Genomic DNA, 26,402 nt, shown 5'->3' on the forward strand with positions numbered 1-26,402 from the left:
AAAATCAAACTAAGCAACTGAATTGGGGTTAATATTTTTTAAAAAGATTATTCATTTTTCTAAACTTTTCATTTTTACTTCTGTCACGCTGTGTGACCGGATGAATACCCGCTCCGCAGGGTGTTACAATCTCTAATTAGCAATATGGGGTTGGTGGAATATGTTCACAAAAGGGGTTTTTCGGTTGTTTTTGAGGTTCTAGAACAGGCACTTTAAGTGCTTTAAAATCTGTATAGTTAATCAGATTGCCAGGAGATTTGTTGCATCTCATAGAGACACAGGGTATGTCAGTGGTCCAAATTTTGGCCCTTAGGCCAAGAGATTCCTGAGCCCCTGGAAAACAGCTCTTCTTAAAGTTGACACTTTCTGGCAACTCCCCACTGCCCCCCATAGATAGCGATCAAGCCAGAGCTCAGGTCATTGCACTAGGGTCTCAAATGCTTGAGGGTGATCTCTAATACAGTTCCATGCTAAGCCTCACATGCGTATTCAGGAGCCTGATGGATTACTGTGAGCATGTGCAGACAGGGGTTAACAGGATTTTTAGTTTTCAACGTTTCACCCCAGCTGGATAGCTGAAGGTGGTAAGCAGTAGTCCTTTTGAACCTGACTCATCCCACTTAGTGTCATTCTGAGTCCTACCTTGGGCAGGAATTTGAAAAAGGTTGAAAGGCATATTGCTAAAATCTGTCAGGGTTGTGTGTGTTGAACAGATGAATGCTTTCTAGCAATAGAGGAGGTGGGGGTGAATCTGAGTGAGAGGAGCTTGGGATTGCATCTAGGGCAGGGGGATAAATGGAATGGGTTGTAGGGCAGGAATGGTTTGTGATCCAGATTTGGGGCTATTTGAACAAGGGATTCATGAGAGACAGCCCTGTGATCCATTACGCTTGTGAAGTAGGTAGATGAGCCTCAGCCTTACCTACCTGGAGAAGCAGATTCTTTTTCAAATAACATTTAAACTTGATTTCCCACCCCCCAAAGGGCTGGTGGGTTCCCTGCACTCTTTTGGGGTAACCCTCAAGTATTTGAGACTCTGGTGCAATGATCTGAGCCCTGTTTTGATATCTGTGTCTTAAAGCGGACCTATTCTGGCTGCATATTTAGAGGACAGATAGCGATCAAACCAGGGCTCAGATCATTGCACCCTGGTCTCCAGTGCTCGAGGGTTAGTCCCAACTGAATACATGCCACTCATTTGCGTTCTGGGGAAATCAAATTACAATGCTATTAGAAAGAGTGTGCTTCTCCAGCTAGGTATTTCCCAAGCATTGGAAGGTTCATGTGCCTCATGGATTATGCTACGCATGTGCATTGAGGGAGTTCAAGAATGTTGCAAGGCACCTGAGCTCAAACAGGATCTCTGTAACTCCAAGGAGATGTTCTGGCCACTGAACCTGAGGAGCACGCCGGTACGGAGTTAAAATCCACTCCAGGTTAGAAATTTTGAGATTTTTTTAAAAAAAAAAAAAAAAAAAAAAAAGCTATCTTCCAAGACCAGTGAAAGCCCAGTTTTACATAATAGTAGTTTTTTTTCTAATTTTAAATGAAAATATTGTTCATTGGAGTACATTGCATTTGGGTCAATGTATAATCTATTCTGTGTAGGTTCTTATACTACGCTCATATTTCGTATGATGCTGGCTGATGCCAGAGCTGTTTACGTTAGCTTTCATTTTCTGTATGCTTTTGTGATTGCCAAAAAAAAAAAAAACCCACACTGTGCTGGTCCATGCAGTCTCTATTCTAACCCAGGAATGGGTATAACATCCAACTTCCACTACAGTGCAGGCAGGAAACAAAAAACCTCTTACAGTCCCACCCCTGTGAAATGTCTGTCACAGCTGAATGTGCTTAGTTCTTTTCTTGTCTCCAACAGATGGAGATAACATTCAGGCTGGCTGAAAAATAGGTAGTTACTGTCTCTGGGAACAATTCTGTAGACTGTCCTTTTTGTAGGATTATTTGGTTTAGAGGGGGATGCTCTCCAGTGGAGAGTATTTTAGTTTATTTTCCCTTGTGCTCTGAGTGAATACACCCGTGAAGTTGTCGGAAAAATTGCAGTTTGAAAATAAATTGAAAGGTGCATCATTTGATATCTAATCTTAGTGCAATAGAGCAGGGGTGCTCAAAGTGGGGGTCAGGACCCCTCAGGGGGTCGCGAGGTTATTGCATGGGGGGTCGTGAACTGTCAGCCTCCACTCCAAACCCCACTTTGCCTCCAGCATTTATAATCGTGTTAAATATATTTAAAAGTGTTTTTAATTTATAAGGGGGGTTGCACTCAGAGGCTTGCTATCTGAAAGGGGTCACTAGTACAGAAGTTTGAGGACCACTGCAGTGATAACTCAATTAATTAGCCTCTTACTCCACCTTTTCATGTTCTCGGTATGTGTGTAATATATCTATCTATCTTCTTACTATATGTTCCATTCTATGCATCCGATGAAGTGGGCTGTAGCCCACGAAAGCTTATGCTCTAATAAATTTATTAGTCTCTGCCACAAGTCCTCCTGTTCTTTTTGCGGATACAGACGAACACGACTGCTACTCTGAAACAGTATTCAAAAAATACTCATCCAATTTTTGGAGGGGGGTGAGGGAGTGAGAGAACCTGGATTTGTGCAGGAAATGGCCTAACTTCATTATCATGCACATTGTGTAAAGAGTTGTCACTTTGGATGGGCTATCACCAGCAGGAGAGTGAATTTGTGTGGGGGGGTGGAGGGTGAGAAAACCTGGATTTGTGCTGGAAATGGCCTAACCTGAAGATTACTTTAGATAAGCTATTACCAGCAGGACAGTGGGGTGGGAGGAGGTATTGTTTCATATTCTCTGTGTATATATAAAGTCTGCTGCAGTTTCCACGGTATGCATCTGATGAAGTGAGCTGTAGCTCACGAAAGCTCATGCTCAAATAAATTCGTTAGTCTCTAAGGTGCCACAAGTACTCCTTTTCTTTTTGCGAATACAGACTAACACGGCTGTTACTCTGAAATCATCCAATTGTATTTTTTAGTGTTGGTTGTCAGTGTTACATACGGAATGACTCTTTGCACATACATAAGCTATTTAGCTCTGGTTCGTTCAGTGGACCGTAGAAGGTGTCCACGCTTAATATGCAGCTAAGTCAGGCAGCTCTATGTTATGTACAGGTATTTCCCTTTTGAGCACTGGTGGAAAGAAATATCTATTGTGTATGTGCAAATTGTTCTCCCCTGCCTAGGGCCTTGTAACTTAGCCAAGTTCCAACCAGTTTTTGCAATGGCTAGTTTCACAGTGGCTGGGTTTTAACTTTCTAGATTCTGTTTCAGCTATAGTGCTGTTCAAAAATCAATTTTCTATAATGCAGGGGAATATCTTCCCTGCTGCCCCTAATATATAAAAATAAAGACTGAACTGCTAATTTGTTTATACTTTCTTTAAAAATTTCCTATACCTGCTTACAGGCAAACTTTAGGAAAGTTGAGTGATTGAAAACTAGATGTGGTTGTTGTGGAAGCATTTAACCAGAGTTGACTATAGAACAGTCACTAGTATGCAATGTATAGTAAGGATTCCCCTTTTGCTCTGTTTGTCCATCCAAACAGTAAATGTACATTTCAATAAAAATTTCTCCATTCCTAATAAATATTTTGTCCAGTAAGCCTGGGTAAATAAGTTTGCCTTTTTAATTTACTACTTGCTTTAATCCTGAAATTTTGTGTATTAAAGCAAATAGTTTGAGGCTTTCATCAGAATTTTAACTTCCTAGCTCTTGTCGGTTTGCCACAACCTTCAGTGTTTAAGTTTTATTTACCGTAAATATCTTCTAACTGTGATCTGCAAAAATAAGAGAGACTTCCTAAAACTCTACTTCCTAAAATTTTCTTCTATGTTAAAATACTTACATTTGAATAGAGGGTCACTTGCAATTTTCAGAAATATTCTAAATTTGGCTGCCAGTTCTGAATTCTAAGTCATCTTTATATTCTAGTCTGCACATTGTGACCTGTTTTTCTGCCATGATAAACAGAAGTAATAAACGGTTTCAGAGTAGCAGCCATGTTAGTCTGTATTCGCAAAAAGAAAAGGAGTACTTGTGGCACCTTAGAGACTAACCAATTTATTTGAGCATAAGCTTTCATGAGCTATAGCTCACTTCATCAGATGCAAGAGATTAACCAATTTATTTGAGCATAAGCTTTTGTGAGCTACAGCTCAAGTGAGCTGTAGCTCACGAAAGCTTATGCTCAAATAAATTGGTTAGTCTCTAAGGTGCCACAAGTACTCCTTTTCTTTTTGAGAAGTAATAAAATAAGCCTTGTATCCAATTGTTTTTTATTCCTACTGTTAGACTGGGCTATACCAAACGTTTTATGCTTTGTCACAAAAAATTCATGTTTTGTTGTTGGTTTTTGTTTTTACATTCCAGTGTTTGATTCCTATTATAAAGCTCTATTTTATGCTAGTGGACTTCCTAATATTTTAGGATTGTGTAGCATGTAGTTTGTTTTTTTAAGTAAAAATAACAAACGTTCTTAATTCTTCACACAAAACCATTAATTTGAATATGAAATGCGTAATAAAACCCTTCTTTCCTGTGTTTATATATGATTATATCCCTAGACTCCTTCAACATCTCCTAATACTAGTTTCACTTCTGATGGCACCCCTTCCCCAGCAGGAGGAATTAAGCGAAAAGCAGAAGACAGTGACAGTGAACCTGAGCCAGAGGATAATATCAGGTGAAGCCATTTTTTGTAGCACTTTGTTAGCAAATTGTTGAAGTAGATGCAGCCTAATTAATGCCATTTAGCTTAGAGCAGCAGTGCCTTCAGATGGTTTCCTATGATCTTTTTATCCATGAGTAATTAATGTGGAGGGTTAGAATATTCAGTAAATTCCAGTGAGATGTGTAAACTATAGCTGTTAAATCTAAGTATCTAGATTAGTATGCATACAGGTTTTTGTCCTCCAAGCCACTACTCCCTTTGAGACCAAGCGCTAAATTGGCTAGACATTCAGTGTTTAGCTTTGATTATGTGAGCTGAATGCCACTGTTTTGCAAGTGAATTTTTGAGCTATTTAACCCATAAAGTTCAGTTATACTAGGTGTGCAGCTTTATTTATATTGATTACTGAAATACATCTTTTAATATTGATTTTATACTGGGTATGTATGTTAGCTATGAGCAAGATGCCCTCTGATTAAATAAATGAAGGGGTAGGAATAAGGTGAAAACAAGTTTAGCCAACTCACTCATAACTCAAATAAGGTTTGAACCAAGATCTCAAAAGGTGAAAGACTAGAGAAATCCACTGTCACTTCATTCCCTATTTGGAATAGCTTCATGAGAAATGTACCAATTGGTGGTGGTGGGAAGGGGGCGGGGACCTAGGTACAGAGAGGAAGAAAAGTTTATTTAAGTGTAGCACATTAAAATCTTAGTAGGGTGCAAAGTTTGAGTAACAAATTCATCACTGCATCCTGCATTCCATATTTGATCAATGTCCTTTGATCTTATGCCAAACTGTTCTTTCTTTTCTTTTCCTGTGCATTCACACTGAAGTATAAATTGGCAAGCAGGAAACCTTGATTTAAATATTTGATATTTTTGCATTTATACTTATTAATTTTTCCTAAAGACAGGTTTATTGTCATTTGTTGCAAATAAACATGTTTTAATATATCCACCAAATATAGCCATCACACTAAATTGGTGGTTACTTTTTGCTAACTAGGATGCACTGTCTATACATATTTATTTAAGCAATTACAAAGCTCAACATACATTTATTCACATTCTTAATTTTTACATTTTTATTATTTTAGAAAATGTTGAGTGATCCGTTTCTTATGTACTAGGCTGTCATTTTACTTGTGATTTGTGCAAGCCACATTTGGATGGAAATCAGAATTCAGTTAAAAATGCAAAAATCTTAACATTTTAGGATTGTTTTGATTAACTAAAACAATATCTTTAAATACACTGGATACATAAAGAAACAAAGATGGTTTATCAAAACATGTTTTGCATTTAAAACTGATTTAGTAAATGAAGTATTAACGATAGTTAGTGAACAGACTGTGGGCCAGACTTTCAAAGATACTTAGGTGTCTAAAGATGCAGATAGGTGCCTATTAGGTTTTTCAAAAGTTCCTAAGAAGCTTATATGCTTAATTCTCATTGAAATCCAGTGCAAAGTAGGCTCCTAGCTGTTTTTTCAATAGTACCTGTCTACATATTTAGATGCCTAAATACCTTTGAAAATTGCCCCCACGTCCTTCAGGTTTTTAGAATTAGCAGATCTTGTCTTCTCACCTAATTTTTATTCATAGCTTGGAAGAGGGAAACAAGCTTGCCTGCTTTTTATCAGCTACCAGTTGTTTTTTCAACTTTGAACTTGTCCAAATGAAAATACAAAACCAAAAGTAATTAAGGCAAAAGCTTTGCTGCACAACAAACTGGAAGCACTTACATTTGGAAAAATATCAGCACTTCTTCCATTGTAAAAACTGAAAATAGTCTAGATCAATGGTTCTGAACCTGTTTACCATTGTCGGCTGCATATGCAGCTCTGAGTTATGTGGGCTGCATCCACACAATATGTATACTACCTGTATGGTCCTGAGAATGTCCCATAGGCTGCTGCTGTCTGTTGAGTGGGTTGCAAGGGGACCACTGGTATAGATAGATAATGCAGTACATGAGCTTCAGTTGACCTCAGAAGTTAGATCAGAGGTGGGCATACTATGGCCCGGGGCCACATCCGGCCCGTGGGACCGTCCTGCCTGGCCCTGAGCTCCTGGCCGGGGAGTCCTGCCCCCGGCTCCTCCCCTGCTTTCCCTCCTCCCCTGCAGCTATGCCGCTGCGTGGGCAGCGCTCTGGGTGGAGGGGCTGCAAGCTCCTGCCGAGCAGCACGGCAGCATGTCTGGCTCTGGCCAGATGGCGCGGTTGCCAGACATGCTGTTCTGAGCAGCATGCTAAGGGGGTTGGATAAGGGGCGGGCGGTTCTGGGGGGCAGTCAGGGAACGGGTGCGGTTGGATGGGGTGGAGCTTCTGGGTGGGGGCGGTCAGGGGATGGGGAACAGGGGCGGGTTGGATAAGCATGGCGTCCTTGGGCCCCTGTCAGGGGGCGGGGGTGTAGATAGCGGTCAGGGGATGGGGAACGGGGGTTTGGATACACTTGAGCTTCCAGGGGACCTGTCAGGTGATGGGGGTGTGGATAGGGGTTGGGGCAGTCAGGGGACTGGGAACGGGGGGCGTTGGATAGGGGCTGCAGTACCAGGGGGTGGTTAGGGGTGGGGGCTTTCAGGATGGGGCAGTTAGGGACAAGGAGTGGAGGGGGGTTGGGGGGGTCAGAGGTTCTGATGAGGGCAGGAAGTGGGAGGGGGTGGAGGCAGTCTGTTTGGGAAGGCATAACCTTCCCTACATGGCCCTCCATACAGTTTTGCAACCCCAGTGTGGCCCTCTAGCCAAAAAGTTTGCCCACCCCTGAGTTAGATGGTTGTCCCTTGACTCTGTATCTAATTGAAAAAGGGAACTCCTTTCTCAAGTCCTTAAAACTTGAGGAGAGCTCTCTGATGCAGCATATCTTTGTTTAAGTGCTTTTAATAGATTATAGTAAGTTTAGGTCTTAACATAGGTTGTCATAGCTTCACATTTTAAATAGGTTTGTTTGTTTTTAAAAATAAAAATGATTTCAATTTTTTTATTTTTTGAAAACTATCCTTATCCACTCAAGCAGGGTTCAGGGACAGCATCTTTTGTAGAAATCACAATGCTGTCCAGGCAGCACAGAATAAGGACTAAACTGCTCCTCGGGGTGTTACTCGTGAACTTTCAAGTTTGGCTTCCCCAATCATAACTTTCATCTCAGTCCCTGGCCAGTGTGTTTACTCCTCTGGCTCTTGGGTCTCCGTCCGTCCCTGCCCACCCTCTCCAAGCCCAGGTTTAAATTAGTAGAAGATATTGTCAGAAATCAAATGGTAATTTGGGTTGTAAGTGACTTTAAATTGGTGCATCTCTTGAGATGAGATGCTCGTCATACCATTACCCTCATGCTAATACAGCATTTGCCTTAGCTTTCGTTGCAAAATCTGAGACATTTAAATATGTAATATGAAAACGATTATAAACTAAAATCTCATTGTGCTTCTTGTGTAGGTTATGGGAATCTGGTTGGAAACAGCGCTACTATAAGAACAAATTTGATGTTGATGTGTCTGATGAGAAATTCCGTCGTAAAGTTGTACAGTCTTATGTTGAAGGGCTTTGCTGGGTTCTCAGATACTATTATCAGGTACTTAAATTTTTATTCTATTAAATTTAATTTTCTTCCCTGTCTGCAGCCCATCTGTCTTTCAGTAGATCATGGTTGTAAGCTCTCACGGATCCATAGGATTGGTGCTACGCCCCCAGCTTTGGAAAGAACCTTGGAGGAACCGCTTCAGTGAGCCAGACTCTCAAGGGGTCTCGCTCTTCCTTCGGGGTAGGCCTCACCGCCTCTTGAGACTGAATCTCTGGGCTGCAGCCCTTCTTCACGCTGAGCTCTGTTCAGTGAGTCCTGCTGAGGGAAACTCGGGTAGAGACGTGTATTCTCTTCAGGGATTAATGCGCCTCTACCTGTTATTTACAGTGACACTCTTAACAGCTTTTCAAAATAGCAGGCTTTATTAGGCAACTGGACACAGCATAGGAAGTCCTTAGGTTAGCACAGAGAAATGATGGTTAAAGCATAGTCCATTCTGGTTAACCCAGAGCCTGAGCCAACCTGTAATGAAAGTCCATTTTCAGGCTCTATCGGATGTTCTTAGTCAGTTCCCAGATGCAAGGGCCCCCCAGCTTCCTCCAGAAGCCTGCTCTTGTCCATCACACCTTCCAGTCCTTTTATTCTTGAGCTGGGGTCTTTGCTCAGCTTCCCTATTGAGAGGCAGGGAAATCCATCTCCCCTTGGGTCCTTTGGTATGTCAGTGTCCTGATGATTGGGTTTTCCACTGTCTTCTCCAGTTTTCTGGTGATAAGGGGTTTGCCTTGGCCAGTCCTTTTTAATGACCCATTCAGGCTCTCGCAGCCAGATAACACACATGCCTATGTCTATTTAGCCTGTGCTAAGGGCAAACTTAATCCTTTTTCCCCACTGGCAAGCCATGCAAATACATAGGGAACTGAGGCACATGTAGGATTCATAAAATATTATAGAAAATTCATGCTTAATCACATCAATAAGTCATTTTAATATTTTCTTACTAACGGTAGCTGAACAGCAGAGGATTGTTTCTAAGGGAATAAAAGCTGTCTGAGGTCCCTTCCAAACCTGATATTCTATGAAATGTCCGGCACTGTAAATATTTGAAGCTACCAAGCTTTTTCTTTGAATTGAGGAATATAGCAATGTAGGGGCTGGTAAAACTAATTGCAAATGAGTGAACAAAGGGGAAAGAATGCAAAATGCTTGTAAGAATTTGAGAGGTACAGAATTGTCAGTCTTCTCTGTGGACTGTAGTGATGTTTCATGAAGTGCATTATAATTGAAGTAATCTATATCTGATTTAAATCTTTTGATAATTGAGATGTCAGATTGGCAAGAGATTAGTTAGACATATTGGGGATTGTAGCAATGATGGTTAATAACTAGTTTCGTGCTCTGAGAACAGAATAAGCTGAAGTTTGTATGAAGTGGGAATAGATAGTTTAAATAATATCAAGTAGCAAAGATAGTATGCAGCGGTGTGTTTTTGTTTGTAGGGTGTGTTGTCTGTTTAGTTTTTGTTGGTGCTATTTCAGTATGAAAATATGATATGTAAGTGGGGTTATATTAACTAAATACAAAATTTATTACTAGTTTTTCTTGCGATTTAGATCAGTCTGCTAGGTCACTGATTTTAATTTGTATTTTGAAATGAAATACTACATTTAGAGATGGAGGATAGATTGAACAGTGTTTTAGGTTTCAGTGAATCATGAAAAAGCCTGGCATCTGGTGTGCCATTTTCACTTTCATTTAGGTAACAAGGCAGGGTGTTTGCCATTCTTTAAATTTTGAGATTGCATGACAGCTAAATATGAACGGTAGAAAACGTGTTTGCAAGTTGTTGGCCAGAAATTCCTATTCCCATAAAGATGCTATTTCTTGTGCAAACACACATTGCTCATTTTAATAACTACGGTCTTTTTTTTTTAAATCTGAAGTGGACTAGAGTAGGCTAATTGTTAACTCTATCTGGTTTAGTTTTAAAGCGTAGCTTCTAGAAACTTAAACTGTGTAGATGAATTTGTCTTTCATAAGAACAGCCGTACTGGCTCAGACCAAAGATCCATCTAGCTCAGTATCCTGTCTTCCGACAGTGGCCAATACCAAGTGCCCATGAGGAAATGAACAGAACAGGTAATTATCAAGTGATGTCCCCTATTCCCAGCTTCTAGCAAACAGGCTAGGGGCACCATCCCTGCCCATCCTAGCTAATAGCCACTGATGGACCTATCCTCCATTAACTTATCTAGTGTTTTTTTTAACTCTGTTATAGTCTTGGCCTTCACAAAATCCTCTGGCAAGGAGTTCCACAGATTGACTGTGCATTGTGTGAAAAAATACTTCCGTTTGTTTGTTTCAAACCTGCTGCCTATTAATGTCATTTGGTGACCCCTAGTTCTTGTGTTATGAGAATAGTCTCAGGCAAAGAGCCCTCCTTTGGGATTTGAAAAGGATCACTTTACACTTGAAGAAATGATGCTCAGGGAGACAATAGTTTAAATGTCATGAAATTCACTGGCTTACCCATAAACTGCATCAGAGGAAGAAAAAAAGCAGAAGACTAGAAAAAATGGAGGTGTAAAACAATCTAACTGACAGCAATACAAAAACTTCCTGTGTCCATTCGCCTCCACTGTAAAGGAAGTCAAAAGTAGTACCACTGTTTCCACAACATAATTTGCAAATTCATGAAGGCAAGCCATTCTGAAAAGTGAACAGAGTAACCAACCCAGCAGATCAAGTCTCATTCACTTAACGTGCTCTTGTCCTTCTTTCCTGTTAAAATTCCATCAAATCAGATATGGTCTCACTCGACCTATGGAAGACCATGAAGCTGAAGTTAGTTGCGTTTAAACCCATTAGGATGGTGGCATGCGACCTAGTACCTCTGCATGTGTCCTGTGTCTGAAGAAGCAGTAGGAAAGAGAACCTGTGCTTGCTAGAAAGACGGAACAGTTTTAAGATTCAGCAGCTAGCCAAGCGGTCAGAATGGCTTTTTTCTGCAGCTAACTCTGTAATGCTTACCACCTTCTTCAGGAATTTGAGAGACCACTTCCGTTCTTTAAGATTTATCACTTTCCATAGGATTTCACTCTGCGAGTCTGCAGATTTCACTCTGTGAGTCTTCCTTTGATTATCAACAGCTGACAAAAGTATCTTTTTCAGAAACTTACAAAGATTAGATTTAAAAAGGGAGCAAAGACTTTTTTTGCTTGCATCTTCAAGCTTTTTAATGGACAGCTTCACTGAATTAATCTCTTCTATATCCAACTTGCTAAGACCTGTTCAAAAGTAGGATTCTGTGTGCTGAAACGATCAAGAAATGTCAAAATTTGACTGTTCCAAACCGTTCGTTGTGACTATCGTTCAGGTTGACTGCAATCTTATTCTGAGTTTTATACCTAAAGAAGCACAGGCATACGTACAAGCAAAGTAGAATGCTGTAGAATGCTCTGATCAAAGTTTTAAGTAGGAAACTTACTTGATGGTTCTTTGTTCCATCTTTTGCCTTAAGAGAACATTCTTCATCACATTTACACTTGAGAGGAGAGTGAGTTGTGAGCTTTGATTGACAAAAGTTGTCCAATGACCACCTACTAATTTCCTCTCCAAAGTTGTCAATTATGCTTTTTGCTCCTTCCCAAAATATCACGTGCATCCTGGGGAGACATGACTTCATACTGAAAGGTTATATGGAATTTTAAACTTTTTGCTTAAATGGGACCAAGACTTTGAAGTCACTCAGATACCCAGATATACAGAAGATCAGTGTTGAGGTAATACCGTTTCCACGTAATTTTATCCACTTAAAGACATTATGTAGTGAAATCTGCTACTTATTACATAATGTCTGAATACCTGTCTCTCTTATGGCTCATTTAACTAATACCAAGACAGCATCTGTCTGCCTAAGTAATGTTTCCATACTTGATATTTGCAGGATGCAACATGGAGTTCCGTTCACACCTTTACAAACACTATTTTGTTTTATGACCTCTCAAGCGGATACCATAAGAGGGCAGCTTAGCAATCACTATTTATCTAGAACACCTCAGCCTGCCATCTTGGGGAAGGTATTGGACATGTAGAAGCCACCTCACATGTGATTGAGAAGAGGTTACTTGTAACTAGTTCTAAGATAGTTGCCTACACACATTCATACTTCCCTCCTGCCTTATCCTCTTAGATACTGTGGCAGTTGGGGCTGCATGCCCCTCCTACAGCTGTGGCTACCAAACATTCAGTGTTGCAAGGAAGGCTTGTGACATGGCTATTTAGAAGGTTCTGAAACTCTGTTGTTCCAGACGCACATCGCTCTAGGGAATATGCAGAAACTACATGCAATAGTAACTACTTCTGGTTAAGTGACCTCTGCTCATTCTAACACACAAACTTCAGACAAAGTACACACAGCCAAGGATTAAGAACTAGGACTAGAACTACATATGTGCTTCTATGCATTTTGAGGAGAGGGGGAGTATGCCAGTAATGTAGGAGAAGTCATACTTTCATGAGTAAGGTCGCTACTTTGGCAAGAGTGGCTGTTGAAATACTGTTCAGAGAACCTCTTCTGGTTGTGTGTTTGGATGAAGCAGTTCTATCTCTGGTAACAGGCACAAAAGGATGTGTTGACTTAAGACTTTGTCTCAAAAGTTCTTCAGGAAGTCCCTGCAGTCTCCTTCACTGCCCATTGAGTTTAACCACATAGCCTTCTGCTGAATTCTTGGGACACATCTGTTCAGCCTTGACCTGAACTCTGGTGGAGTAGCCCAATTTCAAAAGAGATTTAGAACTAGCAACTCTTTCCTCAGTGAACCTGGGAGGTAACTTTCCCAGTTCTGTGGCTAAGGATGTGAATTTGTCATGCAGGTCACGGATTCAGTGACTTTCCAGAACCTCTGTGACTTCTGGGGCAGGAGTAGCAGCCTCAAGGTTGGAACAGTGGCTGAGGTTGGATCAGCAACCCTGGGGCTGGAGCAGCAGCGGTCAGCCCCTCCCACAGGAGCAGCAGCAGGGTTGGGGCAGCTGCAAGCTTCTGGCAATGCTCTGTTTTGTCTGTTTTCCCCACCCCGGTATTTTTAGTAAAAGTCAGGGACAGGTCACGGGCTTCCGTGAATTTTTGTTTATTGCCGCAACCTGTCCCTGACTTTTACGAAAAATACCCTTGACAGGTCTTAACTTTATCCATGACATGGCTATAACACTGGTGCTCACACTGGGTTAAGTTTAGTCATCTTTCGATAGCCACTAATAGTATATGTGACTATTTAGCTCTTCTGAGCTGTATCATTTATTAGTCTCTTATCTTGCAAAACTAGGGTTGTGCTTCCTGGAAGTGGTACTATCCTTTCCATTATGCGCCATTTGCCTCTGACTTTGAAGGTATTGCAGACCTGCCCTCAGACTTTGAAAAGGGTACAAAACCGGTAAGAGACATTAATTTATTATTCTGTCTTTTAATAGGTTATTGGAAGTCACTCACATTTTTCCTGTCTTTGTTTTGGCAGTTCAGACCACTTGAACAACTCATGGGAGTATTTCCTGCTGCTAGTGGTAACTTTCTACCACCAACATGGCGGAAGCTCATGACGGATCCAGTAAGAATCCTCTCTTTCTGCTACTGGTTTGTTTTAAAGGAATAATACTGACCGGGGAAAGTAACAATTTTACTTGTCTGGTCATACAGCTTTGTGAAACGTGAATCTTTTTGTTTCAAATGTTTGAATGTATTAAATGACTTTTCCTGACCTCATTTCCTTAGAGCAAATCCAAAATCTCCTCTACTTCCAAGAAACCCTGCGAATTATTCCAGAAGTGGAGGCCTAGCTCCATTCTCCTGAATTCCCCCAAAATCCTATCCTGCTTGTCGTCTTTTGCCAATCCTTGAATCTCTTTTGGGTTTGTGGGGTTCTCCTGCAGCCTTCTTGCTTGGATGGTATTTTATATTACAGTGTATTCCTTTTCATTAGCCATATTAAACAGTTTTGTGTTAAGCAGGATAAGAAACAGAGAAGGTTCATCCAGCTATATGCAGACTTGTTTCTAATGGTCTTTTGATTTTTCTCAAATGCAGGAATCAAGTATAATTGACTTCTACCCTGAAGATTTTGCTATTGATTTGAATGGGAAGAAATTTGCTTGGCAAGGTGAAATTTAAGATCTTTCTCTATTTGAACTTGAAACCTTAATCTTCATTTTGGGGGATGTCTGAAAAAGGTGAACAAAATAGGAAAGGATTTTAATTAGATAATGATTAATGAGGTTTACTGTCATATTTGAATGCATTATTTAAGGAAGGAAAGAGCATTTTACAGCAGATTTTTAAAAAAATAAATTCATGTGAAGAGCAAATTATGATTCAGTAACTGATCCAGGATTAGCAATGATTAATAGTAATTTTAGCAGTCATTCTGAACCAGTTAATTTTGGCCAGAAATAGATTAATCATTTTTCTATTCTTTATCAGCCTTACTATATAATTATGTCTTTTGTCTCCTTTGCATTTAATTAATGGATCGTATTCTGTTCAATCAGTAGTTCATTAGTTCCTTGTGAACAATGCTGTAGGCAATAGAGAAACGTTTCAGGTACATACCAACTAAGAATGAAGAAATAATATTTAGTACTTAATGTACTCTTTTTTTCTTTAAAGTATTAGTTGTATTATTCTGTCAATATTTAAATTTAGGTGTTTTGCCAGTTTAATACAACATTGCCCTCCCATGATACCTCTAGTCAATTGCGTGCTCTCTGTCATTGTAGTGTCCTCCCAAGTGTCCAAAAACAGAAATAACAAAACATCCTTTTCTTTCCTAGTTAATCTAATTCGTATAGAATAACTCAGTTGGTTTAGTTGGTCTACTAATTCTGGATGCTGCTAATAATTTTGTTCTATAAGAAATGGTGATCCCTAGTATGGCTAGAAATGATTCCTATGCATATTGCTGACGTTAGACAATAGTGAGGAAAAAATACAAGTCCCCGTGGTGCAAATAGGTGTGCAGAGACTTTTCCCCAAGCTCTGGAGTGTGTACTCCCAGATCTAGATGTCCACTGTCCTCTCCCGTTTCACCTCCAGCGGGTTCATGCACTTTCTCTGACTCACCACCTTCCCATCTGTAGCCCCCTCCAAGCTTATGTGGGCATGATAAGGGCTGCAGGAGGTGAGATCTGGTTGCTGTCTAATGGAGAGAGGTGCTCAGATTTGCAACAGAGATTGGAATGGTGTTTGTGATGGAAATTCAGGGTGACTTGGTCAGGTAGTAGCAATGTTCTAAATCCTGCTTGAATGTGGTGGATCTAGAGCTAGACTGGACTTATTCAAAGACGATGCCCAGATTACAGGTCTGAGCGACTGGGAAGATCACGTTGTCCATGGTGACAGAGATCATCAAGGGATGGGGCAGGACACCAAGAGCACAGTTTTGGGTGAAGACTTGGGCAACCATGAGGGGAGGTCAAAAAGACAGGCAGGGACATGCGTTTGAATGGAGAGTGGAGAGGTAGGTTTGAGAGTTATCTGCACAAAGTTGATAGTCAAAGTCATGCAAATGAATAAGATTGCCACTGAGGGAGCACAGAGAGAAAAAGAAGAGAAGGCATGGAAGATAGTCTGTTGGATAGTTACCAAAAATTGAAGGGAGATAAAAAGAACCTTCCCAATGAAACACTGAAAGCGTTGTTAGAGAGGTGAGCGGAGAACAAGGAGAGGACAGTCATGAAAGCCAAATGCAGACACGATTTCAAGAAGGGGGATATCCTTGTAGGCACCTGATAGATCAAGTAGGATGAGGATGATATACAGGGTCTAGGATTTGCTCAGAAAGAGGCTCTTACTGATTTTAGTGAGTTTCACAGGAGTGGATAGGAATTGAAGCTCTATTTGTGAGCCTCTAGAAAGAAAAGTGAGAGAGTGGTTGTAGATGATTTCAAGGAGTTTGCAGACGAAGGGGTGAAGACAGAGGCTGTTTGGACAACAGCTCGAAGATGAGTTGTGGGAGTCAAGTGTGCATTCTCTTATAACAGAGGCCAAAACAAGCTGCTTATTGGAGGGGAAGGAACCTGATGAAAGTGGGAGGCTCAGAAGAGTCTATGAAAAGAGAGAAGAGATAATACTAATACCAACAGATAATGCAAAAATAAAGTAAGAAAATTGATCCTTATTAATATTAGAAACATCTTAATAGGGCAGCTAAGTTAAATGCTACATGTAAGCATCTAGTTATTTCTTACTATGGAATTGTGCCAAAAATATCTTCAGGCCATGTTTTGTTTTTTGGTTGACTCTATTTATTGCATCTTTGACTACACATTTTTTAGGCATGGTCCTGCAAATCTTCACCACAAAAAAAAAAAAAAAAAATTAAAATAAAAAAAAATCTAAGGATGGAAATTTACTACAAGACAAGTATTTTAGAGGCTTGTCAATCAAAGGGATTTTCAAGGACTATTGGCAAGTTAGTGTCAATCTTGAAGAGTGTTAAATCCTCTGTTTAAATTGACTTCTCCTGATTGAACATGATCTTGTTAATTCATCGTGTAGGATTGGCAGTGCTGTTGCAGTTGAGGATTTGATTTTTGGAGAAGTTGGATCTAAGCAGAGAGTTTCAAATATCTTTGAAATCACTAGTTTCATACATCACTTCTTGTGATTTTTGGTGGTGTTTAGATAGGCTTGAACTCTTTCTGGTAACTTTGATTCTGTTTTGGAAAAGTAACTTTAACTTTATTATGTAGATTGACTGACACTGTAAAATATCCATAGCTAGAAGAATGAGATGTCAAATATTTTGGTAATATTAAATCAAAGTATATGACATAATGTTGATAAATTATAGGGATCCCTGTTAACTGCTTTTCTTAGGAGGTAACGTGCAGCAGTATTAAGAAGGAACCCTTTTCTCCCAATGTCTCCCCTTCCGTGTGCTGTAGCTCTAGTTACTTCTTAAGACCAAAGGTCCATCTACCCCAGTATCCTGTCTTCCTACAGTGGCCAATGCCAGGTGCCTCAGAGGGAATGAACAGAGCAGGTAATCATCAAGTGATGCATTCCCTGTCACCCACTCCCAGCTTCTGGCAAACAGAAGCTAGGGACATCATCTCTGCCCATCCTGGCTAATAGCCATTGATGGACCTGTCCTCCATGAACTTACCTAATTCTTTTTTGAATCCTGTTATAGTCTTGGCTTTCACAGCATCCTCTAGCAAAGAGTTCCACAGGTTGACTGTGCGTCGTGTGGAAAAAATACTTCCTTTTGTTTGTTTTAAACCTGCTGCCTGTTTTCATTTGGTGGCCCCTAGTTCTTATGTTATGTGAAGGAGTAAACAACACTTCCTTATTTACTTTCTCCACACCAGTCATGATTTTATAGACCACTATCAGATCCCCCCTTAGTCGTCTCTTTTCCAAGCTGAAAAGTCCCAGTCTTATTAATCTCTCCTCATACGGCAGCCATTCCATACTCCAATCATTTTTGTTGCCCTTTTCTGAACCTTTTCCAAGTCCATTATATCTTTTTTTGAGATGGGGCGACCACATCTGTATGCAGTATTCAAGATGTGGGCGTACACATGGATTTATATAGAGGCAGTATGATATTTTCTGTCTTATTATCTATCCCTTTCTTAATGATTCCCAACATCCTGTTCGCTTTTTTGACTGCCGCTGCACATTGAGCGGATGTTTTCAGAGAACTCTCCACAATGACTCCAAGATTTTTCTTGAGTGGTCACAGCTAATTTAGACCCCATCATTTTATTTGTATAGTTGGGATTATGTTTTCCATTGTGCATTACTTTGCATTTGTCAACACTGAATTTCATCTGCCACTTTGTTGCCCAGTCACCCAGTTTTGAGAGATCCTTTTGTAGCTCTTTGCAGTCAGTTTTGGACTTAACTATCTTGAGTAGTTTTGCATCATCTGCAAATTTTGCCACCTCACTGTTTACCCCTTTTTCCAGATCATTTATGAATATGTTAAATAGGACTGGTCCCAGTACAGACCCCTGAGGGACACCACTATTTACCTCTCTCCATTCTGAAAACTGAGCATTTATTCCTACCCTTTGTTTCCTATCTTTTAAACAGTTACCAATCTGTGAGAGAACCTTCCCTCTTATCCCATGACTTAAGAGCCTTTGGTGAGGGACCTTGTCAAAGGCTTTCTGAAAATCTAAATACGCTATACCTACTGTGTCCCCCTTATCCACATGCTTGTTGATCCCCTCAAAGAATTCTAGAAGATTGGTGAGGCTTTACAAAAACCATGTTGACTATTCCCCAACAAATTATGTTCACCTATGTGTCTGACAGTTTTGTTCTTTACTGTAATTTCAACCAGTTTGCCTGGTACTGAAGTCAGGCTTACCTCTGGAGCCCTTTTTAAAAATTGGCATCACATTAGCTATCCTCCAGTTATTTGGTACAGAAGCTGATTTAAATGATAAGTTACAGACGACAGTAGTCCTGCAATTTCACATTTGAGTTCCTTCAGAACTCTTGGGTTCTGGTCCTGGTGACTTATTACTGTTTAGTTTATCAATTTGTTCCAAAACCACCTCTAATGACAGTTCAATCTGGGACAGTTCCTTAGATTTGTCACCTAGAAAGAATGGCTCAGGTTTGGGAGTCTCCCTCACCTCCTCAACTGTGAAGACCAATGCAAGTAATTCATTTAGTTCCTCCATAATGGCCTTATCATCCTTGAGTGCTCCTTTAGCATCTCGATCGTCCAGTGGCCCCACTGGTTGTTTAGCAGGGTTCCTGCTTCTAGTGTACTTAATTTTTGTTGCTATTACTTTTTGAGTCTTTGGCTAGCTGTTCTTCAAATTCTTTTTTGGCCGTCCTAATTATATTTGTACACTTCATTTGCCAGAGTTTATGCTCCTTTCTATTTCCCTAATTAGAATTTAACTTCCACTTTTTAAAGGATGCCTTTTTGCCTCTCACTGCTTCTTTTACTTTGTTGTTTAGCCACGTTGGCTCTTTTTTAGTTCTCTTACTATGTTTTTTAATTTGGGGTATACATCTAAGTTGAGCCTCTATTATGGTGTCTTTAAGAAGTTTCCATGCAGCTTGCAGGGATTTTACTTTTGGTGCTGAACCTTTTAATTTCTGTTTAAGTAACCTCATTTTTGTGTAGTTCCCCTTTCTGAAATTAAATGCTACAATGTTGGGTTGCTGGGGTGTTTTCCTTGCCACAGGGATGCTAAATTTAATGATATTATCATCACTATTGCCAAGCGGTCCAGCTGTATTCACCTCTTGGTCCTGATCCTGTGCTCCACTTAGGACTAAATCAAGAATTGCCTCTCCTCTTGTGGGTTCCAGGACTAGCTGCTCCAAGAAGCAGTCATTTAAGGTGTCAAGAAACTTTATCTCTGCATCCCTTCCTGAGGTGATATGTATCCAGTCAGTATGGGGGTAGTTGAAATCCCCCATTGTTGTTGAGTTTTTTATTTTAATAGCCTCTAATCTCCCTGAGCATTTCACAGTCAATATCACCATCCTGGTCAGGTGGTCTGTAATGTATCCCTACTGCTATATTATTATTCAAGCATGGAATTACTATTCATAGAGATTCTGTGGTACAGTTCGGTTCATTTAAGATTTTTTTTTCTTCATTTGATTCTGTTTTCTTTCACATATAGTGCCACTCCCCCACGATCACAACCTGTTCTGTCCTTCCAATATATATTTGTACCCTGGTATTACTGTGTCCCATGGATTATCCTCATTCCACCAAATTTCAGTGATACCAGTTATGTCAATATCCTCATTTAATATGAAGCACTCTAGTTCACCCATCTTATTATTTAGACTTCTAGCGTTGGTATATAAGCACTTTAAAAACTTGTCACTTTTTAGCTGTCTGCAATTACATGATGTAATTGAATGGGACCTTTTTTCTTTTGACTGTTTCTCATCAGATCCTACCTGTATTTTATTATCATCCATCCTCTACTCCTTATTAGAACATAGGGAATCTCCATTTATAGATCCTTTCCTAAGGGATGTCCAGACCACCTGCACCTCCGCAGCTGTGGGCTTTTCCCCCAGCCCTTAGTTTAAAAACTGCTCTACGACCTTTTTAATGTTAAGCACCAGCAATCTGGTTCCATTTTGGTTTAGGTGGAGCCCATCCTTCCTGTATAGGCTCCCCCTTTCCCAAAAGCATCCCCAGTTCCTAATAAATCTAAACCCCTCCTCCCCTACACCATTGTCTCATCCATGCATTGAGACCCTGCAGTTCTGCCTCTCTAACTGGCCCTGCGCATGGAACTGGAAGCATTTCAGAGAATGCTACCATGGAGGTCCTGACCTTCAGTCTCTTACCTAGCACCTAAATTTGGCCTGCAGGACCTCTCTCCTATCCTTCCCTATGTCATGGGTACCTACATGTACCATGACCACTGGCTCCTCCCCAGCGCTACACATAAGCCTATCTAGATGTCTCGAGAGATCTGCAACCTTTGCACCAGGCAGGAAAGTCACAATTCAGTTCTCCTGGTCATCGCATACCCAGCTATCTATGTTTCTAATGATCAAATCGCCCATTACTAATACCTGTCTCTTCCTAATAACTGGAGTTCCCTCCCGTGGATAGGTATCCTCAGTGCAAGAGGATACCACAACATCATCTAGAAGGAGGATCCCAACTTTGGGATTGTTTCCCTCTGCTCCAGTTGGATGTTCTCCTTCCCTGAGGTTTTCATCCTCTTCAACAGCCCAAAGGCTGTTAAACCCGGGTGGTGGGACCATTCTACGGTGTCCTGGAAAGTCTCATAGTTGTACCTCTCTGTCTCCCTTAGCTCCTCCATCTTTTTACTTGAAGCTATTGATTCTGGGTTAAGTTGACAACCTAAAACAATGGAAGATGATATTTCATGTAGCTTGCCAGAGTTTTCAATGTTCTGTAATCCTTGCTTTGTAACTTTTTAAAAAGCAGAGTTGTATTATAAATTGCTTGTTCTGGATTAGCATCTGGCATTCTCATATTTAAGAGGGAATTGTATGCAGGAAGTATTTTTAAGACTAGGAATAGATTGATCTTCTTGATCAAAAAAGCATCTAGAAATCCTGTATTTTTAACTTATGCTTTTCGATATTCCTCTTAAAGAGGTACCTATATTTTAAAAAGTGAATATTCATCCTTCAGTTTTGCTGGATTGCTTTTATCTTCAAAGATTAATTGAAATATTTTAAATTTGTCTTGCAATAAGGGATTACCATTGTTTCGCCTCAGAAGTGGCTGCATTTCAGTGGGTTTTTAACTTGGAAATACCTGCTTTTATTTGTTTCATGGCCTGCTCCTGTCTTTTTGGATGTGTTTTGTTATGAGATTTGAGTAATTTTTTGTTTGATTAGACTTGAACATAATGGTTGTACGAGGCGTATGAGAAATATATATTTAAATAATAAAGCAAACTAAAGATGTCATTCAGGAAGGAAAACAGTGTCAGATTAGTTTCAGAGTAACAGCCGTGTTAGTCTGTATTCGCAAAAAGAAAAGGAGTACTTGTGGCACCTTGGAGACTAACCAATTTATTTGAGCATGAGCTTTCGTGAGCTACAGCTCACTTCATCGGATGCATACCGTGGAAACTGCAGAAGACATTATATACACACAGAGACCATGAAACAATACCTCCTCCCACCCCACTGTCCTGCTGGTAATAGCTTATCTAAAGTGATCATCAAGTTGGGCCATTTCCAGCACAAATCCAGGTTTTCTCACCCTCTGCCGCCCCCCCCCCCCCGCCCCCCCACAAACTCACTCTCCTGCTGGTAATAGCCCATCCAAAGTGACCACTCTCTTCACAATGTGTATGATGATCAAGGTGGGCCATTTCCTGCACAAATCCAGGTTCTCTCACTCCCTCACCCCCCTCCAAAAACCACACACACAAACTCACTCTCCTGCTGGTAATAGCTTATCCAAAGTGACCACTCTCCCTACAATGTGCATGATAATCAATGTCAGATTAGATTGCTCCAGACTGATTCCCTCACATCTACAACCTAAAGTTTCTATAACTTGTAGGTCTTTAGAATCTAATGAAGTAGGAATATCTGTGGAGAACCATACAGTAGAATTGGTAACGATAAAAATACCAAGTCATGAGAAAATCGATGTACTTTTAGGCGACCACAGCCTTCTGGTTGGGAAGCACTTGAGTGTACAGTGTTGGCGGAGATCAAAGGCAACCAAGTCTAACAAAACTAATAGAGTGACTTCAGCTACTCAAATATAAATTGATCAAATGTCACATTGAGGCAAAATTTCGAAAAGAAATTTCTTGCCACCTCTAATTGCTTCTCAGAAAAGCCAATTCTAGATCACATAAAAGGCTGCTCTCAACTTAGTTCGATGGAGTGCAAAGGGGTGGTACAGGAAATAACCATAGGAGCCACTAAGTACATTGCTCAGCAAAATGGGATCTTAATCTTGACTTGGGCCTCCATTTTCTCTTGGAATACATATAATGGATAATATGGATGGTCTTTAATGTTTCTAATGATACTTCGCTGTATCACCTGTTTCACTGAACCTGAATGATCTCCTTTACGCTGTCTTCCAGTGGCTAGATCAATTTAGATAAGGTAGAATTGATACTTTCTGGCAGAGAGAAATCATTTTGAGTATATACCAGAAGCGGTGGCTGTCTGCAGTGGAGGTTTATGTAATGCAATCCGAGTCTTACCAATTTGCTCTTTATTCCTGGATTCATATGTGTTGGTGATTTTATTTAAGCCTCTTCTGCTGTGCCTGGTCACAAGGTTGCTGCTTTTCCTCCTGGTTTCAGACCTCACTGGATTTATCCTTTATTTCCATGCTTTTCTTGCTTCAAGGCTGTACTACCATAGCCTCAGGGCTAGACCACTGCAACATGGTGTACACTAGGCAGTTCTTGGAAACTTCAGTTAGTACAGAAGGGCAGGTTGCTTGTCTTTTAAATAATCCTCACTGACTTGGAGCATATGTATATTGTGCTACCAATCCTGGTCTGGCTGAGAATTTGCTTTCAGGGTATGAGTCAAGCAGCTTGGAGTTTGCTCCTGCTCGGCTCATTCTAGCCGCTTTTCACAGTGCGGTGCAAAACAGTGGATCTTCGTTCAGTCATTCTACTAACTATAGGTGTATAAATCCCCTTAACAATTAGTCTCTTGCAGTTTGTTCTCCTAGTTGTTACTCTTTGCACACATGCACCCTCCCCCTGGTTCTGATCCATTCAGAGAAGTGGACTTGCTTGCTTTGGAGGGGCATGATGTGTTAACCTTGAACTGAACTGTGTAAAGGATGCTTCTGTGGTAATGGGTACCTGTAACCGTGCAATGCCATGTGTTACTATGAATCAGAGTTTTAAGTCTTTATTTCCAAAATTGTCCAGATTTAAAAAAATTAATTCAGTTTAGCAAAGTAAATACTAAAGATTAAAGTTTTTAAATGAAATAATTACTTTAAAAAGTTAAGATTCCTGTATTAAGTATATAGCATTTCATTTCTGTCTTTCGCGGAGCATGGTTATAATCAGAAGTGACTAAAATTGGGATTCCATATATATTTTCTGACTTCTGTATACTACTTTATTAAAATAAAATTAAATGTCAACATTGCAAACACAGCATGAAATCTGAAAAATCAAGCTATTCTTGTATATTGCATATAATGATAACAAGTAAAAATAGATGCAATATAAAAATGACCCTAGGATTGCCGCTCTCACAATTCAGGGACACTGCACCTGTATTGCCCCTCTGCAGTCCACCATGGGCATCTGCTTTTAGGCTACTGAGCCATCACCTCTCTTGGGCAGAGACTTGCATCTCTGCCTTCTCATTGGGGTTTTTCCAGGCTTCCAGTCTCCTTCCTACAGGGATTTCTATAGAAAATCAGACTGCCAAAGCAGTCCTGCTTTGCCTTCTCCTCAGAGGCTTTAATCAGTGTGATTAGCCATCGTTTTAAGTTACCACACAGCTTTTCCTAAGCAAGCACATTTACTCTGAAGGTGAAAGCATTACAGAGAAAACATTAAAACAATAAAAGAACCTGCACTCATGTTAATAAGCTTATCAGAGATCACCCCTCCCACCCCCATTTCCACAAGTGCTCTGATCAGTGTCAGTCTTTCCAACCCTTCCCTGAGGATTGGGACCTTCCCTTTGGATAGAAGGTCCTGTCCATTTGCTGGATCAGAAGGAAGTCCCTGAGTCATTTTAAATTCAGGCTATTTATCTTTGTCTGTTGTCTTTGTCCTTTGGAGAATCCATTTTAAACTTGTATCGGCAAGTCTCCCTAGGAGGGTGGTACCTGTCTGGAGGTGTTACAACCTGAGTGAATTTGCCTAATCACCCCACCCCCGCTACTATTCTTAATTTGTGGAGGGGCTCCCCCATTGAATCACGTGCAGTCCTTGGCCTACAATGATACAAACTTAATTCAGTAAGGTACTGTAGAAAATTGCCGTATTTGTCAAAGCTGCTTTTGTGGTGGTGGGGTTTTTTTTTAAACCCTTTTTTTCTAAAGTATTTGGAAAATTCTGGAACAAATGAATTAGATTTTTTTACAATGTTGACTGAATCCTTTTGACTATTGCTTTGAATTTTTACACTGAAAGGGAGAAAAAAACCCATTTAATCTTTCGCTGTTAGATAAGCAGGGTAACTTGGTTGCTTAGCTCAATGACTGTGAAAGTTTTGCATCTTTAACTAATAGCTTGTTTTAATTAGGTGTTGCTCTGCTGCCATTCGTTGATGAGCGCCGTCTGAGAGCTGCTCTGGAAGAGGTTTACCCTGACCTCACTCCCGATGAAAGTAAGAATTATGATATTTCATTATGATGACTGTGATCGTTAAGGCTTTCATTGTTAGTGTACTTATCGTTCATGCAGTATTAAAACTCAAATGAACAGGGTATAATAGATGGCTGCTATTGATTTCCGTATGTCAAACTGCAACCTTTGCTCCACAAATAATTCAGTGGCTTGTAAATGGAGTGATCTTTGCTGTAAAAACAGAATTATCAGACTTCACTTGCACTTATTTAAATTAAGCGGATCCATAGCAGAATTTTAACACAATCTAATTTTCAAGTTATTGTATGAAATGATTCAGCTGGTACGCCCTGCATGAATGAGTAATTGCTAGATGAACACATTTTAATCAAAAGAATGGACTCAATTATTCTCTGTGGTGAGACTGGTAAAACCAAATGGGAATACATCTGTCCTCTGTCCACTGGGCAGTTTGTGTCCAATCAGGATACAGGAATTTTCATGACCAGCTTCTAAGCTCCCTGAAGGTGGATTCTTCCAGGTGAAGTGCCAGCTCAAGGTGGCTTTTTCAGCCTGTCTCTGTCTTCAGGGTGGAAAGCCAGGATAAGAAGCTGGGAGGAGGAAAAAAGCCAGTCAGCAACTATAGACTCTGCCCCGGTGTCAGTGCCACCCTTCAGCTTCTTGTTGTGGTCCTATTTATGAACAGAGTTCATTAGGTCCACATTGCTACAAGCTTCCCTCGTGGCTTCAATATGACTGGGAATGGGGCTGATGCAGGTGCTCTCACAGCAGTTCAGGAAGCATACCCTCCATAAGGTGGGACATCTCTGTTGGCCACCATGCCCGAGTACAGGAGGAGGGGGAAAGTAGTTTGGAGGAGGATGTCAAGATTACCTTTTCGCGCCCTAACCTCCTAGAGAGACTAAATCCAAGGGCCTTATTCTGACTCAGCCAAGCTTATGCAGTTTCCCTCCCGATGCTCCAAAGGGGGGTAAGTGGGAGCTTTATCTTCCCCAGTCTAAAAATCTCCTCCATACAGCCTCCTCTCAGCTTGCTTTCTCTTCTGTCCCTCTTCCATCCTATCATGGGACTCCTCTGCCATAGGTGGCTGTTATAACCTGTGTTTATCTCCCCCCTTCCCTCCAGGGGATGGATGAATCGGCCAAAGAATGGGAAGGTTCTTCCTCGTCCCTTTCCCAGTCCTTACCCCCATTTTAGAATTTACAGGTGGTCTCACTAGATGCACGAACCTATCCAGTGTCTCATGGCATTGACTCAAAATCTCTCCTATTAAGCAAAGGGTCCATGAAGAAAACTAATTCAGAATCCTTTCCATGCATCTCACTATCATCCAGATAGTAGTGAAAGACTGCTCTGTCCTGAACACAGCA

The 26,402-nt window shown here is 40.6% G+C and overlaps 1 protein-coding gene across 1 annotated transcript in view; it reads left to right on the top strand.

Annotated features, from left to right (window-relative positions):
- Window positions 1-26,402, top strand: part of XRN2 (5'-3' exoribonuclease 2) — an 85,847-nt gene that overhangs the window by 25,789 nt on the left and 33,656 nt on the right. Inside the window, exons 16-21 of the mRNA XM_077814162.1 lie at window positions 4,609-4,727; window positions 8,151-8,286; window positions 13,557-13,664; window positions 13,746-13,835; window positions 14,312-14,384; window positions 24,968-25,051. Coding sequence (XP_077670288.1) covers window positions 4,609-4,727; window positions 8,151-8,286; window positions 13,557-13,664; window positions 13,746-13,835; window positions 14,312-14,384; window positions 24,968-25,051 — 610 coding nt within the window. The remainder of the gene's footprint in view (window positions 1-4,608; window positions 4,728-8,150; window positions 8,287-13,556; window positions 13,665-13,745; window positions 13,836-14,311; window positions 14,385-24,967; window positions 25,052-26,402) is intronic.

This window comes from Eretmochelys imbricata, chromosome 3, assembly GCF_965152235.1.
Source record: "Eretmochelys imbricata isolate rEreImb1 chromosome 3, rEreImb1.hap1, whole genome shotgun sequence".
Lineage (NCBI taxonomy): Eukaryota > Metazoa > Chordata > Testudines > Cheloniidae > Eretmochelys > Eretmochelys imbricata.